We start from the raw sequence: 16,114 nt of genomic DNA on the forward strand, positions 1-16,114 counted from the left end.
CGAACGCAGGCGCACGCGTGGATCTCAGCTGGCAAGCCTCGCCTTCACCGCCCGAGCGGTAAGAAGCCTAACGAGGAGGGTAAATAAATACAGTGTGTGTGATATGAATATGGAGGAGGAAAAGTGTATATGAGCGCTGCGGAGCAAATTAGCCCTGAGCTCGTTTTTAAAGGCTGAAAATGAGTCTGCTGGCAGCGGAGTTCAGCCAGCGGCAGCCACAGCCAAGTGTGTAATGAGGTGAGAGAGGGAGAAACGCACACACTCAGGCAGAAGAAGTTGTTCCTCACTCACACACACGCACACACACACACACAGGCACACACACACACAGTTGAGGGTGTGTAGAGGCTGTAAATAAAGGGTATTAAAATGTTTTTGGCAGCAAACACTTCAAATTCAGTAGCAGAGCTGTGGTTTCCTCCTCTCTCTCTCTCTCTCTCTCTCTCTCTCTCTTTTTCAATTTCAAAACTATTACAGTGAAGATTTATATTTCTATATTTATTTAATATTACATGTATATACAGTACTTACACTCTTTTTCTCCCTGTTTCATACAAGCTGATTAAGTTTATTTTGTTACATGCGCTGAACAGTAAATCTAAATTATATACTACAAAAGGCGGTTCACCCACATCGTACAAAGCATTAAAACATATAGAGTAAAAATCGTAAGGGGTTCGAATCATCCAATGCGAATGTAATTCCTAATTCCTGCTCATTCTATACTGTTCTTCTTAGTTAGCAAACTAGAAATCAACGTATTTAAAGATTGGTACAAACAGGAAATGATATGACACATGTTAAGGAAAATGTGCATTTGAGAAACAAAGGGGAAGAAAAATATTGACAGGGTGTAAAATTTTAGCCAGAAAGGGTTCAATCAGAGACATTAAGGCTAGGATTCAGACTTGCTACCCTCAGTAAGTTTTTTCCCCCGAAGTGTTGTGTTCAGTCTCCTCCGCTGTCATTTTGTGACTGTCTGGGTCCAATCAGACATTCAGGGGCACAAAGTCACTTTTCACAGCTTTAAGCCTTTTTAAATGTGGCTATTTATGCACAAACACACAGCGGTTGTACGGAAAGAGTCGCACGCACACACACGAACCAAACGCAGGCCATCACTCAAAGCTGCGCACAAAATGCCTCCAGTCAGGCAGACGGAGATTCAAAATGGCCGACAGTTGGTCGCGCACGTGTGTGTGTGTGTGTGTGTGTGTGTGTGGGAACAGAGCGGAGTGTTTTGTGTTGACTGAGAAGTTGGCAGCGTCCCAGTGACGGATCCATACAGACGTCAAATAAAGAGTGCACTGTTCAGCCGAGGAGGGAGGCAGATAGGGGGTACAGATGCTTTGCGTCTGCATCACGACTCTCCCCTGCCGCCATCTTGGAGGTCAGCTGGAGAATTAGCTGCGTTCAGGCACGCCCGATGCTGCATTCACAGTACGCTCGCAGAGTGGGAAGAACGGGAAACATATTCTGATTTAGGAATGCTCTCTCATTGTTACAGGATGCCTATTGTTAGCCTACATTAGCTGTTTTTATCGTATTTGTAGAGGTTGGCTAACAAGTGACACAGATACAAAAAGTGTTAATTAACAGAACTGATTGTATTTGTGTTGATGTTAGGTTTTATTTAGATCTATATTTAGGTTTTTTAGATAGACTCAGATGTAGCTGACAGTGCTTTGCAGCTATTTTACCACTGTTTTGTTACCAGTTAAGTTGTTCTTAGGCTGAGAAATGACTAATATGTCCAACTTGGACTACAACTAAGCTGACTTAACTGTTTCTGTTTTTCATGCAGTCATATTTTGCATTTATCTATATCCACCTTCTAACCTCTCCTTTCCTCCTCCATCCTCCTGCAGCCCTGTCCGGAGGCCTTCAGGGCCAGAGCACCTCCTCCGTCAGCTCGGAGATCAAGTCTGAGGACGAGGGGGATGAGAACCTCCTGCAGGAGACGAAGCCCCTGGACACCAAGAAGGAGGACGCCGACAGCAAGGAGCTCAAAGCTATTGATAGGTCAAGATCTAGGTAACCCCGCCTACCTCTCAGACGTTCGCTTCCATCAAAAATCTAAGCTGGGCTGGGACATGCGTTTTCACAAAACACCCACACGCTCAGAGGCCGTCCTTGTTCAAAGTGTCAGTGACAGACGAACCTCTCCAAGAAGCAGAAACTGCTCATGATGTTGCATTTGGATTGGATTCTGTACGAACTGAAGTGGCAATCTGTGGCCTTTATTTTCTCAGTCACAAGGCAGAAATGAACACGTGATCATTCAGCATTTCCATTTAGCAGCTTTTAGAGAAATCTAGAGAGATTTAGAGGAAAATCTCTTGATCATGACAAGACTTTTACTTAACTAAAAGAGTATTTTTACATCATTGTTCAGTTGAGATTGACTCTTATAAAACAAAAACAAGATCAATGAGTTTTGTAGTTTTTGTAGAGAAAGGACACAAGGACGGAATTAAAGCTGTGAGTGTTTTGGGAACCAGCCTCTGGACTTTGATGAAGTGACCAAGTGTGATGAGAAGCAGCTAAATACGTCAGTTAATACAGAGACACAAAATGTCCGTGTCCACCAGGCATCTCTCTTTTCTTGACATGGCTGCAGTTTATCTTTGTGAGCCAAGACAGAACTGCAAAGACAAAGAGATGTCCCTGGTGGACATGAGGCTCCCGGTTGATCCTGTCAGTCTCTCCATGGTCTTGGGCCTGGTTTTAGCTGTTTCTCACACAACAGAGTAGAGCCCACGGTCAATATTCTCAAAGAAGTGCCGCCTCACATTGAGGGCTGGGAAATCAACACCAGCAGAAACACTGAAACTGAATATTCTTGCTGTTGGCAAGAAAGTACAAGCCTTCAAGAGCAGTTTTTAATGCATTTCAGAGTACCAAAATGTGTGAAACCCACTCACTATGTAAACTCTGAAGACAGCTACGCTTGAATTCAAATTTCACTGTGTTGATTTCCCATCCTGGATGCAGCCGAGCAGCCTTCACCCCTCCAATGAGGTTGTTCAGCTGGAGGATGACGAAAATCAGAAACATTTGGATCCCAAACCCAGAGATTTGTACATGATGGTGGCGGTCATGACGATGATGATGATGATGATGATGATGATGATGATGATGATGAAGATAACAAAGCAGATGAAAAATGTTGCCACGCTTTGTTACAGGATTTGGGAACTTATCATCTTTGCACTGTTTTCATGTCACTGTCACTTAACGTGGAACTCCACCAATTTTGCACATCACAGTCTGTTTACAGGCCTTGACGAGCACAAGAAACACTTGGAATGGAGTACTTGGAGTAAAGAAATAGGATAGTTATGTTTCTACTGCAATGGTAGTCAATGTTAAATTGGTCAAAGGTCTCAGTCCTGAAGTTGGAAACAGGCATTTATGAGGAGGTCATATGGCCTGACAACATCTAATCCACCGCAGATATTGAGTTAAAAAAAGACAATCTTTGGTACCTAGGTGATCCCACATCATGTCTTCCATGCTGTGCCCGTTTTTTCCAAAGTAGATCCTTCTCCTCTGCTTATTCACTGTAAATTTTCAGTCCAAAGTTGCTGCTGACAACTACCCAGAATGCAGCACATCATGATGTCTGTTCCCGAGCCCTGTTCCTTGTTATTTTGTCACTTAATGTCTGACTTGTGAAGTCAGAAACATACTGCAGGTTCATATTAAAAGCCTGGACACACAAATTATAAATTGAACTTTCATCCTCCCCTTCCTCCTCCTCGTCTCGTACCCTCATCCCCTGCTTCCCTGTCCTTTGTTCCCGCTCGTCCTCATCATTGGTCACTGCAGCAACAACGACGACGAGGACCTGTCTCCGGAGCAGAAGATGGAGAGGGAGAGGGAACGGAGGATGGCCAACAACGCGCGGGAGCGCCTGCGTGTCCGCGACATCAACGAGGCGTTCAAGGAGCTGGGCAGGATGGTTCAGCTGCACCTGAAGAGCGACAAACCTCAGACCAAGTTACTGATCCTGCACCAGGCGGTGGCTGTCATCCTCAGTCTGGAACAACAAGTCAGAGGTCAGTTTCATATAAAGACACTTTGATCGCAGTAACTACAACACACCTGGACCTGGATACTCTGGACTGTCAGGACAGTGATACTAACTAGCTTGCCCTTTGCAAATCATTTCTTCAACTGAGCCATGAAGCAGACAACATCAGACCCACACAGTATAGTCAAGCCAAAGCCAGCCGCTCAACCCAAGCTTAGCTTATGATGCTGTTAGCATTTTGGCTACCCCTGCCTTGCATTGTTCTTGGCTAATAGAAAGCTTTCGTTATAGTTAAACACCTTTATCTTGTATTGTTACATTATTTATTGTTGGTTAAAATTAATAGCTGGTGAAGTAATTTGGCAAGTTAGCCAAGTAGCATATCCACTCAGTATTTTGATAGCGATAAAACTAAGGTCTAGCCGTGACATTGCTATGTTGCATGGATCTGGCGTTGGTTGCTTAGTAACGTCAGCTGACAAAGTAGTGTGCAAAAGGCAAGCTAACCAATTCACCAGCCAGATGAGCCCCGGGGGTCTGGATGGATAACCTGACATTGTTCACTCAAGACAGTATTTAGCAACGTTGACTAGTCAGCAATTTGTCCACATTAGCAAGCAAGTTAACGGAAGCTATCATTGGCCAGCTAAAACTACAATACATTTCAGCTGCTTTGCAGAAACATTAGCTTTGGCTTTTTTGTTGTGGTGGATGCCAGTCATTTGTTGACATGAGCGGACTCCATTTCTAAACTAATGATAGCTGCTGTTGCACAGTGTCGGCACTGAAGGGGAGTGGAAAAGAGGCAAGCCAGGCACTCAGCACACATCGCCAATACAAAGCAATTAATACACGGAAATTACTTCATATATTGTTCATTTAAAAAAGCATCCCTTTTTGTGCATAGAATCTCTCATTTATGCAAAAAAGACACCGTTAGGGTCTAGTCTAATTGTCAGAGTGACTCGATGTGATAATTTACACAGTCAAAACAATGGTAAAAATGTAAGATTTCTTACCCTTTTTTAGTCTACTGTTATATTTTGTATGTCATAGGCAGCTGTAGCTGCAGTGACATTGAGATCCTAAAGAATAAGACTGGTAATGTTGAGTATAATATTCTCAGTATCAACAATATGCCGCACTGCTGCGCTGGGCGGCATCGTCCATCATTACCATGAACATAGAAACTGTAGTTTATTTTGATTCAGTCCCACATCTGTTGTCCTGCTGCTGTAAACAGGTATACTCACTAGTGGACCTAATGTGTATTAATCCAGCTCCCGAAAAACCACTAAATCTACTCCTGTTGGAGTAATGTTTGCTAAAAACTACAGTGTCCAGCTGGTTTAGCAAATTGCATGGTTTTGTTCATTTTATGAGTTTTTTGGCAATGAGAAAAATGTTGAATAATGGCAGCCTTTAAAATGGTTTACACTGATGAGAAGAATGATGTAGACTATACATTATTTGTGCTTTCAAACAATGTATACTAGTTTGTGAAGCATGAGTGGGAATTTAACCTGATGCCATCCCAAATAAGGTAACATATACCCCCATCCAGACCAAAATTGTGGCTTTGTCTTTACAATTCCAATGATGCCAAATATCTGAAGCAAAGTTTAGGTGAACTGTGTGGAAAATGGTGCCAAAGATATGTAGAGTGCTTCTATTTGGTTCAATGGTGACGCCATATGAAACATGGAGTCTTGGGTTTGATTACTTAAATCATGGACCACAGCATACAACGTCAGTGAGGAGCTGGGTCAATATAGTACAAATGCATGAAAAATGTGTCTTTTAATCTAAATTCAAAGCCACATAAGGGCAAATTTAAGGTGGAAATCAGGGTTTAGTAGATTGAATCAGATTTCCAGATCATGTAGTGCTCCGGGAGCTCCAGGAGAGGGCAGAAGGGGCACCTGTTGATTGTGTTCCACCGGCTGAAGGTTTTGACTCTTGGCTTCGGTCTCAAACCAGATTTAGTGATCCAGCACAAAGAAACAGCTGACTGAAAATATGAAGAGAAACAGACACATGATACAGTCAGGACATACCGTTTACAGACAGAAAACAGCACAAGTCATAACAGTCTCTCCCGTCTTTCTCCCATGTCCAGAGCGAAACCTGAACCCCAAGGCGGCCTGTCTGAAGCGTCGCGAGGAGGAGAAGGTCACCGTGACATCAGATGGGGCTCCCCTCTCATTGGCCGCCGCGCACCATGCCGCCGCCGCCATGGGCGACGGGTCGAACCCCTTGGGACAAATGTAAAACGCAGAAACATCTCCTCCCCCCCTGAATGGTCAGATTTCACTTATAAACTAATCTGCTGTTGTACCTTTAATTCAAACCCCAAAGAATCGGAATTCAGAAACTAGTCCAGAAACTTCAAGCAGTCATTTAATCAATCCTATCACTTGCCATAAAATTGAAATCTATGGCAAAATAAACATGCCTCCTATAGAAATAGTTGAGGTGAACAGTATATATTATATCTCCACATTTTGGCTTCCAATGATTAAACTGGAAAAGGACGTTCCTGTTTTCAGGGTCAAAAGTTATATAAAAACATGGATGAGTTTGTCCAACACTTGTCCATTAATGTAGTGTCTGTGTACGTTTTAACTATTTGTTGTCACAACTGTGTATGACGGGTAACAGGAAAACAAGGAGTTTGGAACCAAATCCAGAACACCAAGCAGGCAGCTTGAGAAACACAGGCGAGCATTAATAATATGAAGCCGGTGCCTGTTAATAAAACAGGCGGGGATGACACGAGGACCAAAGGCAGGAATACTGACAAGGATCCGAGCAAGCAAACGCAGACAACTTGACAACTGAAAGAACTGAAAGAGGGAAAACACATGAACTAAATACACAGGAGGCTAATTAAGTGATGAAACAAAAACAAAGACACAATAAGGCACAATACTGATATTCCATTCAGTTGATAACATATGCCTTCATCAGTTTGATTGGGGATAGGTGCATTAAGCTGCTCAGGAAGATATTTGTAAAGATTGACTGTCAATGGGTGTGTTCCATCCCACCAAAAAAATAAAAAGCAGATTTTGCATCTAAAAAGTCAGAGCTTTGACTTACTATTTTTAAGTCGGTAATATTTCCTTTTTTTTTATTGGTAAAGGAAGTTCAGTACTTTGGCAAATTTTGCTGGCCAATATATGAGCTTTAAATAAATTTGCTAATTGATAACCGTCTGATTTGCTCATTGATAACCATCTGAAGTTTATTTATTTATCTTATAGCTTTGCACCAAACAAGTAGAGAAAAGGTTAAAACCTACACAGACAACACGTGGAGCCTTTAGGCCAAATTCTGTCATTGAAATGAATTTGTAGAAGCGTGTCTTTCAGTTCCTGACAGTTAAAGTCTGGCAGAGCTGATGATATTTCAGCTGGCTCAAAACAGAGGCCAAAACTTGAGTTTCTGTCTGGTCTGGGTACATTTTAACAACAGATTGGCAGTAAGTGTGATTTTAATGTGTGTCTGTGTGTGTTTGTCGCTGTTTTTTGCTAAATGTGCGTTGTTTCTGTTTTTTGCTCTACACCTTTGGTTTCTTTATACATTCATATTGTATGTTGTGTTTGCATGACTCATTGAGCAGGATAAATGTGCAACTGAGCTTATTTTCAGATGTTCTGGCGTCTTGAGGTACCAAAGGCCCTTCATAAGGATCAGGAGTGACCCAAGACAAACCATAGTCTCTTATCTGCAATAGCTTTACACGAATGAAGTCATGCCTTTTCTTTTTGTTTATACTCTGGAGGTTTGTGCAGGTTTCAGGTCATGGGTTCACTACTAATCTCTGTGCCTCAAAGAAGTGCCCTTGTTCTGAATCAAATAGAGTTGTACAACCCCAGTAATAAATATATATTAAGATTTTTCATTGAATGAAGAAACACTGCTTGCATGGCAGTTATATCTGAGTCCAGAGTTTCATTTAAAACCTCTTTTTCCTAAAAATGTACATACCAGCTAAGAGAAGCTTAACCTCCATCACAGCTTCTCTGTTTTCCTTGTGACCATAGCACTGTACCATAGTGCTGGCCAGAGTGTCATGACATTAGCTGTGAATGTTCTTGGCCGTCAGAGGATGAATGCTAATGGTTCGGTGAGCCCGGACCTTTCCTTTGGCATCGCCATCAGGCCAAAATGGCCACTTGCTCAAAAAAGACTCAATGATGAGATTTAGCCTTGATTGCGGTGGATTTTATTAAGTGCATTTATGCTCCACAGAACATATTTTCAACACTAGTTGAGCGTTTCTTTATGACAGGTCAAAGCTTATAGTTAGGGCCTGACATTGTTGTGGGGTGGAATAAATAGTGCTACCAGTAGGGGCTGCTATAAGGGCTTTACCATTAAATAAATAAATGTGTATGTGTGTAAATTTCTATCCTCATCCTCCCTTCCTTCTTGTTTTTTTCTCTTTGTCTCTCCAGGTCTAAGGTGCCAGAGTTCATCAAGATGATGAGTGACCACTTCCTCTGACGGCGTTTCCATGACAACCCGGCAATCGATCAAACCCGTTGTTGCTTCAGCCTGACCAATCAGATTCTCTGGAACTTCGGCCTGACCAATCAGATCAGCCTCTCTCTCTCCTCTCGTCCGTCGCCTCTGGTCCTCTTCTTCACGTTTGTCTCCTTCTTCTGTCGAGAACACGAACTGCAGAGTCACATTAGTCGCTTTCGTCACTTTGCATCGCAGCTGAAGGGAACTGGATGCTACTTTGTGGAGACATTAAAACGGCCGCTGTGACACGGCTGCTACAAAGTGGCAGTTTGTGGGATCTTTTGACACAAAGTGACAGCAATGGACAAAAGTCTTTGGAATCGCATCGTCATTCTTCTTCTTGTACTACTTGTTTTATCAGCATTCCCAGTTTTAAAGAACAAAAGGGTTCTATATATAGTATATATATGACAAATGGAAAACATGACAAAAAAACTTGTTAAAAAAGTGCAACTGGACACAGGCAGTGAGAAGGGTACACGTTGGGGAGGGGTATTCAGAACGGAGCGAAACATATCACAAAGTGTTTAAGAGATTTTTTTTTTTAACAAAGCAACATTGCGCAGCTGTTGTTGAATGCAGCTTCAGCGCATCTCTGACTGAATGGCAATCTAACGCCACACTGTGGATGAAGCTGTGCCTGATCTCCTCTTGGATGCAAACCAGTCAGATAGATACACGTGGAGAAGCAAAGCAAACAAAACTACACAAAACCAGAACAGGAAAGTTCCACAGCGCGTCACGGAAGCAAGCCGCCCACTCATACATCCCCTTACAAGCCACATATTCTCACAGAGTCAATTCTGAACAAAAACGAAGACGATATTTTGGATCTGACGCAACCTTTTTGCTATTCCGAGGCGCTTTATATGCCGAATGATCTGAACAAAAATTTAGTTTGCAAACGCTTTTTGACTATCATAGATGCCTAGAGAGAAGAGGGGCTAAACAAGAAAAACAGGGGCAACTCGTTCACCCCCTTCATATGCATTCCTGCGTAAACTGCAAATATTTACAATAGATTATCAGTGTAGAAAAAATCGGAACATGTTTGTGTATTCTTATTAGCGTTTTATGCTAATAGCCACGTTGACTTTGTTTAACAAAAGGCAAAATAGTACAAACTGCTAACAATTAGTGTGAACATAAATACAAAAGCTTGGACTAATGTGTGTCTCCTGAGAGGAAGAGAATACCGAGAGAATCAATCAATCAGTTAATCAATCAATCAGTGAGCGACTCCAGAGGGACTGGGGTCTTTAAATTACTGAAGGTAGAGGAGGCACAGAAGACAGGAGGAAGAATCATGCTGTAATGAAAAAGTGTACTTTTTAAACGTGGCAGGAGGCAAAGACTTTCCTTGACATCTTCGTTTGAGACCGTCGGTGTGGGTTTGTAGTGCAGATGCAAAAACAACGACAGAGAGGAAGAGCTCGAGCAAACATCCCGAATCAAAGTCCTTTGTGTGATATTTGTCAGCATGTGCAGACGGAGTTTGAAATCCAGGCCTTTGCTGAAATCAAATGATTACTGGGCAGATGGGTGAGAGGAGGGACAGATGATAAAAAAGCCAGATAGATGGATGGTGGCGGAGAGGGAAGAGGGTGGGACTGAGCACTGAAGTGAATTCTATTCCACATTTAGCACATTCCCCAAATTGCGATCGCTCTACTTGAATCGGGTGTTCCTGACGTCCTGAAGCCCTGAGCTGAGAGAGTTTTGGGAGTCATGGAAGGGTAAGGAGAAAAGCGGGATCAAAGTGGGCCGACATCCTGAAGGGGTTGAAATAGGGAGAGAGAGAAGGAAAAACAGAGAATCCAGAGGTCTAAATGGTGATGACGCTGCAGGGGAAGCAAGGGAACAATCATCGGGGCGAGGGGTGTATAATTTTCTTCTGGGGGCCAAGCAGCAGTAGTCAAAGCATTCCTGTGTTGGATTCATTAGATTCCTGCATTTTCCAGGTTTAGTATCTGGCCGATCTCAACCCTAAACTTCCGAGCCCAACCTCAGACCTGCTTGCCCAGCGCGCCGACCTTGAGGGACTTTCTGATTGACATTTGCAGATGAGTTTGTGTTGTTGTTGAGGCGTGTGTTGCTGGAACCATCAACTTCATTGGCCTGTCGGGCAAAATTTTGAACACAGAGGCTTTCAGATGAGCGATGGCACAACTGCTGTCCATGCTGTTCCAGAGGGCTCCAGACTTTGCTGATTTGGCCTTGGCATCAGCTGCAATTAGCCGCACTCAGATGCTTGTATTCATGTGTGTCATGAGCCCGGCATGAGTCCAGCGATCAGACATGCCTGATGTAGGGCCCAGACATTTTGATGACCTTGGTTTGCTCAGTATATGTGTAATTTCAAAACATTTGTAATCAGTTGAAACAAGATCAGTAGTCTGTATCTGATGGAGGACGTATGTAAGTGCTGCTTCTTGTACTTAGGCTTGCGCAGGTTTCTTGGGTAAGTTCAGAAGAAGTCAGCACTGACTTGGGTGTGAAATTAGATTGGGAAAGAAACTGACAGGATCAGGTCAAGGCAGTACTGAAAATGACAAAAGTCGTGACCGTGATCCGGTGAGGACAGGAACAAATGAGTCAGGGCATTAGAAAATTTTCATGTTTATTGCGTTGCTTTGCATTAATGTCTACCCTCCAGCGACAGAAGAAGGTAACTTGAATATCTGCAACAACATCCGTTGAGCTCTGGGGTCAATCAGAAAGTCCCATTTCACCCTTGTCCCAGTTTGAACCCTCCTCAATCCAGGCCTAAATTTAATCCCCAGTCTCAGTGTTGTCTTCTCTGCTGACCCTAGCCTTATGAGCCCTAACCCGGAGCCCCTCTCCCCAGCCTCTTGCCCCCTATAAGCGTTCCCACAGATGCAATTTGAACATTCACAATTCTACCAATGTGCCTTTTTAGAGTTCATATCATTCGAGTTGCCAGAGGAGGACATTTACCTGGTCTTTTAATAGGATGCAAGCTTAGGGAAACCTGTTCTTAGTCGTTAGGTTCTATGCAGTCAGGTTTTTTACCAGACCTGGGAATTTAAAAAAAGCTAAAAAGGAAAAAAAAGTATTTTTTGGATAAAAAAACTAAACTGTATTTAATGTACTGTACGCTTATATGTAAGTAGACAGCGTGTTCTGGCTTCGAGCCGATGAGACAGACGCTTGATTTAGCAAGACGAGCCCCCGTCCCGGTCCTTTCCGTCCCCCCCAAGTCCTTCATAACCCCCAACCCTTCCTGTTCCAAGCCCCCAGCCCTGTTTCCATGGTGAACAACGCGTCTCTTCTTGTATTATAGCTTATCAGCTTTTTATCAATATTTGATCGGCTTGTCCGTAAGCCAATGTAGTCTTCAGTACAAAGTGTGTGGTCGTATGTTGTAAAACAGATTTTCTTTTTTTTCTCTCTCTCTCTTTTTTAAGAAGAATCTTTTCTCTTATTACCTTTTTTTGTCTGTTATGGTTTACATGTCTATTATAGAAAAACGTAAAAAAAAAACAAAACAAAAACAAAAACAAAAAACAACACGATTCGCTATCCGACGGCATTGTTCTCTGTCGGTGGTCATTTTGACGCGGTTTAAATCCTACCCAATCAACAGGAAGGCACGGAAACTGGAAAAGAATCTATTTGAATAAATCAATCTATATATAAATGTACAAAAAAATATATACGATATATAAGGAGGGTGCCATTTTCTGTTATTTTTTTATTTTCTTTTGCAAAGGAGTGTTTGCTTGGGAAGGAATTATTTTCTCAAAGACTGGACTGGCAGAAGTTGGCGAGGCCCCTCAGTGTTATAAATTTTCAACTGACTTTGTTGTGTTCTCTGTTGTTGCCATGACATCACCCTCTGACTAGTACGGCACCCTGCGCAGGACAAAATGGGACCGGAGTTCCATCAGCTCCATTCACTGCTATCTATCCAAGGCAACAACACACAGACGTTTGTAAATTGTATGCAACAAAATGGCAAACTTTACCATTATTTTGAAATTGTGTATGTAAAAGTTATATTTTTACATGTAGACTGTTGTTATTTTGTGTTTTAGAAATATGTTGTATCGGGTTTTTTGTTAAAAGATGAAAAAGTAAAATTCAGTGTGTGTTGAAAAAATGTGTCACATTGAAAATGTAGTGAGGTCAAAAGTTCCAAATCATTTTTTTTTTCAGCATTATGTTTATTATCTGTGGGGAACATTTTTGAGGGTTTGGGGGAGGAATCAGAAATCCTAAAAGATATATGATATTTGTTTAATTCTCCATGCCTCATGACATTACCATTTTTAATTGTATTTTTTGCAGATAAATGTGTAAATAGTCCTAAAACATTTTCTGTGGGGTTTCTGTGGGGAGAGGACTTGCCAGGGAGAGGCGATGATGATGAACTTGTTTTGATTTTTAGTGAGGTTGTATTTGTCCGGTTAGTAGCCAGGTGCCAACTTTTAGTTTCAGTCAGTGGTGCTCAGTACTGTATGTGGTTTTGGTTGCCGACCATCTGAAGTGTAAGTCAAATTATTGTCTTTGCTTGCACCAAGAATCATTCGCGTCAGAGCCGGCGTGAGCCAAGAATTCATTTTGAATTGGAAATAAAGTTTTAAAGAAACAAACAACAATACACCCAAATACCTGTTCAGTAAAATGTTATTAGAAGTGTGAATACAAAAACTCATAAAAACACAGGATCTCATCATGACCTGATTTTCTTATGTATCTGCAAAATGTATTTAGATAATCCAAAGTTTTTGCTGTTCTGTTTGTTTGTTACAACATTAGTTTCAGCAAAATTTGTTGTGATGGCACGTTTTCAGGAAATGTTATAGGGTGGTGTAACAAAATCAATGATTTTATTACATAATTTTTACAGTTACATTACAACAGAAACTTAACTGAGGTACCCAAAGAGAGTTGACATATTCCATTCACTTTGGTTCCCCCTGGTGGCTTTGGGCCGGCTCTGACTCCGGTGCATTTAATTCCTCTACGATGGGTTGTAAATGTTGATAAAAGGAAAGACCCTCAGCACCTGATTCAAGATTAATATATGAACATTTTGTAAAGGATTGGAGAATTGCTAATATAAAAGAGCAGGTCGTCAGCAAACAATCTTATCAGCTATTTCCCCAAAAAGATATCAGACCACGTGCAAGGCAGTTTCATTTTTTTTAGTGTTTGCCATTAAATTTGAGCTTTTTATCAAAAGGAAAAGCTGCTTTGAATCGGACCTAGGTTAAACACTAGGATTGAATCTGTCAGTGTAAGTGCTAAATGTATTTTTTAAGTAATGTTATTTTTGTGATGCTTCATTTCATATTTTCTCTTTGTTGTATAATCAAGTCATCTCCCGAATTACAGTATCTTCATTTTTGTTACCCCTGATGTTTCTATTAGCCAAAATGTTAACCCTTTTTCCTTTCCCTCCTTGTTGTACATACGCACCTCATTTCTCTTTTTCAGTGACTGTGCCATGAGCTTTGTAATCTGTTACTCTGTACCAGTTTTACTGCAATAATGAGTTGAATTCAAAACGGCCCCTCCTGTCCTTTGTTTTCCCAGCAATGTTAGAAACAGGAAGCATTTCTCTCTTTTCTCGTAGTCGCTAACCCCATTTAAGTGAACAGAGACACTCGGGTATACTCCAGACATGAGCACTTACAAACAACAGTAGCACAGGAAATCTGAAATTTGGTGCATTTATATAATAGTAAAATTTAATTTGTAGCTTTTCCACTTAAAACAATTTCAAAACTTTTCAAAACATTTTGTACAAATGGCCAGTGTGGATCTTAACATGGCACTTTTTTTGCAGAAGGCACCATAGTTCCTGTGAAACAAAATGGCAAAATGAGCAATCAAAGGAGCCTGTTTTCATGTCTTAAACCTCTATATAACAGAACATTTTAATTGCACAAATGTCCACTGCCACAAGAAAAACCTATTTAAAACTCCTGCCAATATTTTGACTTTCTTCTTGCCGAGTATTTCACTGCAAGCGTTAAATATTTTTTCCGGTTTCATATGCATAAATCTGTACAAATTTATTCAGGACATGTGTTTTACATGTTGAAAACTCAAATTAAATTAATTTGTTCTTGAGATCTAAGCTATTAAACCACAGCAGTATTTTAGTTTTTGACTAAAGCAAAATCGAGTCAAGTTCATTTAATAAATCGTTGTTCAAAGGTGATTTAAAATCCCAAAGGGGCCTACGAACTGATGAGCATGTTAAGGAATGAAGGGAAATAAAATAAAGTTACAGCAAAAAATTTCAAGATTCATTTTTGGAACAATCTTTCCTTAGGGTCCCCTTTAACTCTGCTTTATGAAGTAATAATTAAAATGTATTAAGTCATGTGCTATTAGTGTTCAGTAAAGCCACAACAAATCAATCAGCTGTTCACATTTTACATTTCAGTCAATTCTGCATTATGTTTATCGGTGACATGTTTTATGTCAAGTGCCATGTTTCTTCAGATGGTTATTCCTGCCGTACATTCTCACCCAGAATCAGTTTCGAACATGGACATCAGTTTCTTCTCAGAGATAGGTCCAGGATGTGTTTAGCTTAGCACAAATACTGCAAGCTGGGGGAGCTGTTAGCCTTACTCCAAGAAAAGAGAAAAAATACACCCTCAACATCGCTAATCATTTACATGTTAGCAAAGAAGCGAGTCACTGATCCACCCTGTTATGAGCAGTTTGTTGGACAGTAGAGTCAGGACTCAAATCTGGCAACTCCACACTGAGGACAGTACGTTAGCTCCAACTCGAAATGCTGCTAAAAACACAATGTCTCCTTTGTACATTTCTGTTTCTACAGCTATTCAATGTTTTCAGCATGGAAACCAGACAGACTCTGATTTTCTGGAACACAAACAAACCACCAGGAAAATGTAGGAAGGTGTTTCTTTGTGATTTTGGTGAACTGGCCATTTAAGATGATTCTTTGAAAAGTTCAGACTTTTATTACATCTCACTTGGTGAAATACGTCCATTTGAGAGTTTTTATTTCTGTCAGTCCATTAACAAAGACCTGTGCAGCTGCATCCACCTCATTCATGCTTGTCACCATTTTTTTGGCAGTTTTTCTGTCACAAGAAGTCAACATCCCCCATTCATAATCTGCCAAGCTGTGATTGGTCCATCATTTATCCAACCAGTGAAAACAGCCATCAGTGACAGTGACTGCAGACCTGTTTGAATCAGTGAACAAATCAAATGTGGAGCCAGGGTACAAATTAGTCATTGGAAGGCCCCAAACTCTAGAAATAAAAAGAGTTTACACACAGATTAGTAATGCCACTAAAATTGAAATATTGATAAATGAATAATTCAGTCCCTGTGGCATTCAGAACACTGGACGCTGTAGGTCCCAACAACAGCGTGAACAACCAGCACAAATAAACAGTTGACTGAGATGATGTTGACTCATCTGCTTATTCAGTTCATCATGTTCTCTCAGTGAGTATATTCAGTTTCAAAGCCATGCTTCATTTTTCAGTATTCTAGTCATTATGTGAAGGTGAAAATATATGAACT

General features: G+C 41.2%; 1 protein-coding gene across 10 annotated transcripts in view; it reads left to right on the forward strand.

The window, feature by feature from the left end:
• The window catches only part of LOC121623541 (transcription factor 4-like), a 205,765-nt gene extending 196,623 nt beyond the window's left edge, over positions 1-9,142 (forward strand). For 4 of the 10 annotated variants that reach the window (XM_041960846.1, XM_041960844.1, XM_041960847.1 and 1 more), the window contains 4 exons: positions 1,869-2,034; positions 3,832-4,061; positions 6,156-6,303; positions 8,500-9,142. In XM_041960846.1, the coding sequence (XP_041816780.1) occupies positions 1,869-2,034; positions 3,832-4,061; positions 6,156-6,303; positions 8,500-8,548 (593 nt within the window). In that variant the 3' untranslated portion in view covers positions 8,549-9,142. Of the gene's footprint in view, positions 1-1,868; positions 2,035-3,831; positions 4,062-6,155; positions 6,339-8,499 lie in introns of all 10 variants that reach the window. The other 6 variants (XM_041960845.1, XM_041960849.1, XM_041960852.1 and 3 more) reach the window with 3 other exon arrangements.
• Positions 9,143-16,114: the final 6,972 nt, after the last annotated feature.

The sequence above is a fragment of the Chelmon rostratus genome, chromosome 19, assembly GCF_017976325.1.
Source record: "Chelmon rostratus isolate fCheRos1 chromosome 19, fCheRos1.pri, whole genome shotgun sequence".
Classification (NCBI taxonomy): Eukaryota; Metazoa; Chordata; class Actinopteri; order Chaetodontiformes; family Chaetodontidae; genus Chelmon; species Chelmon rostratus.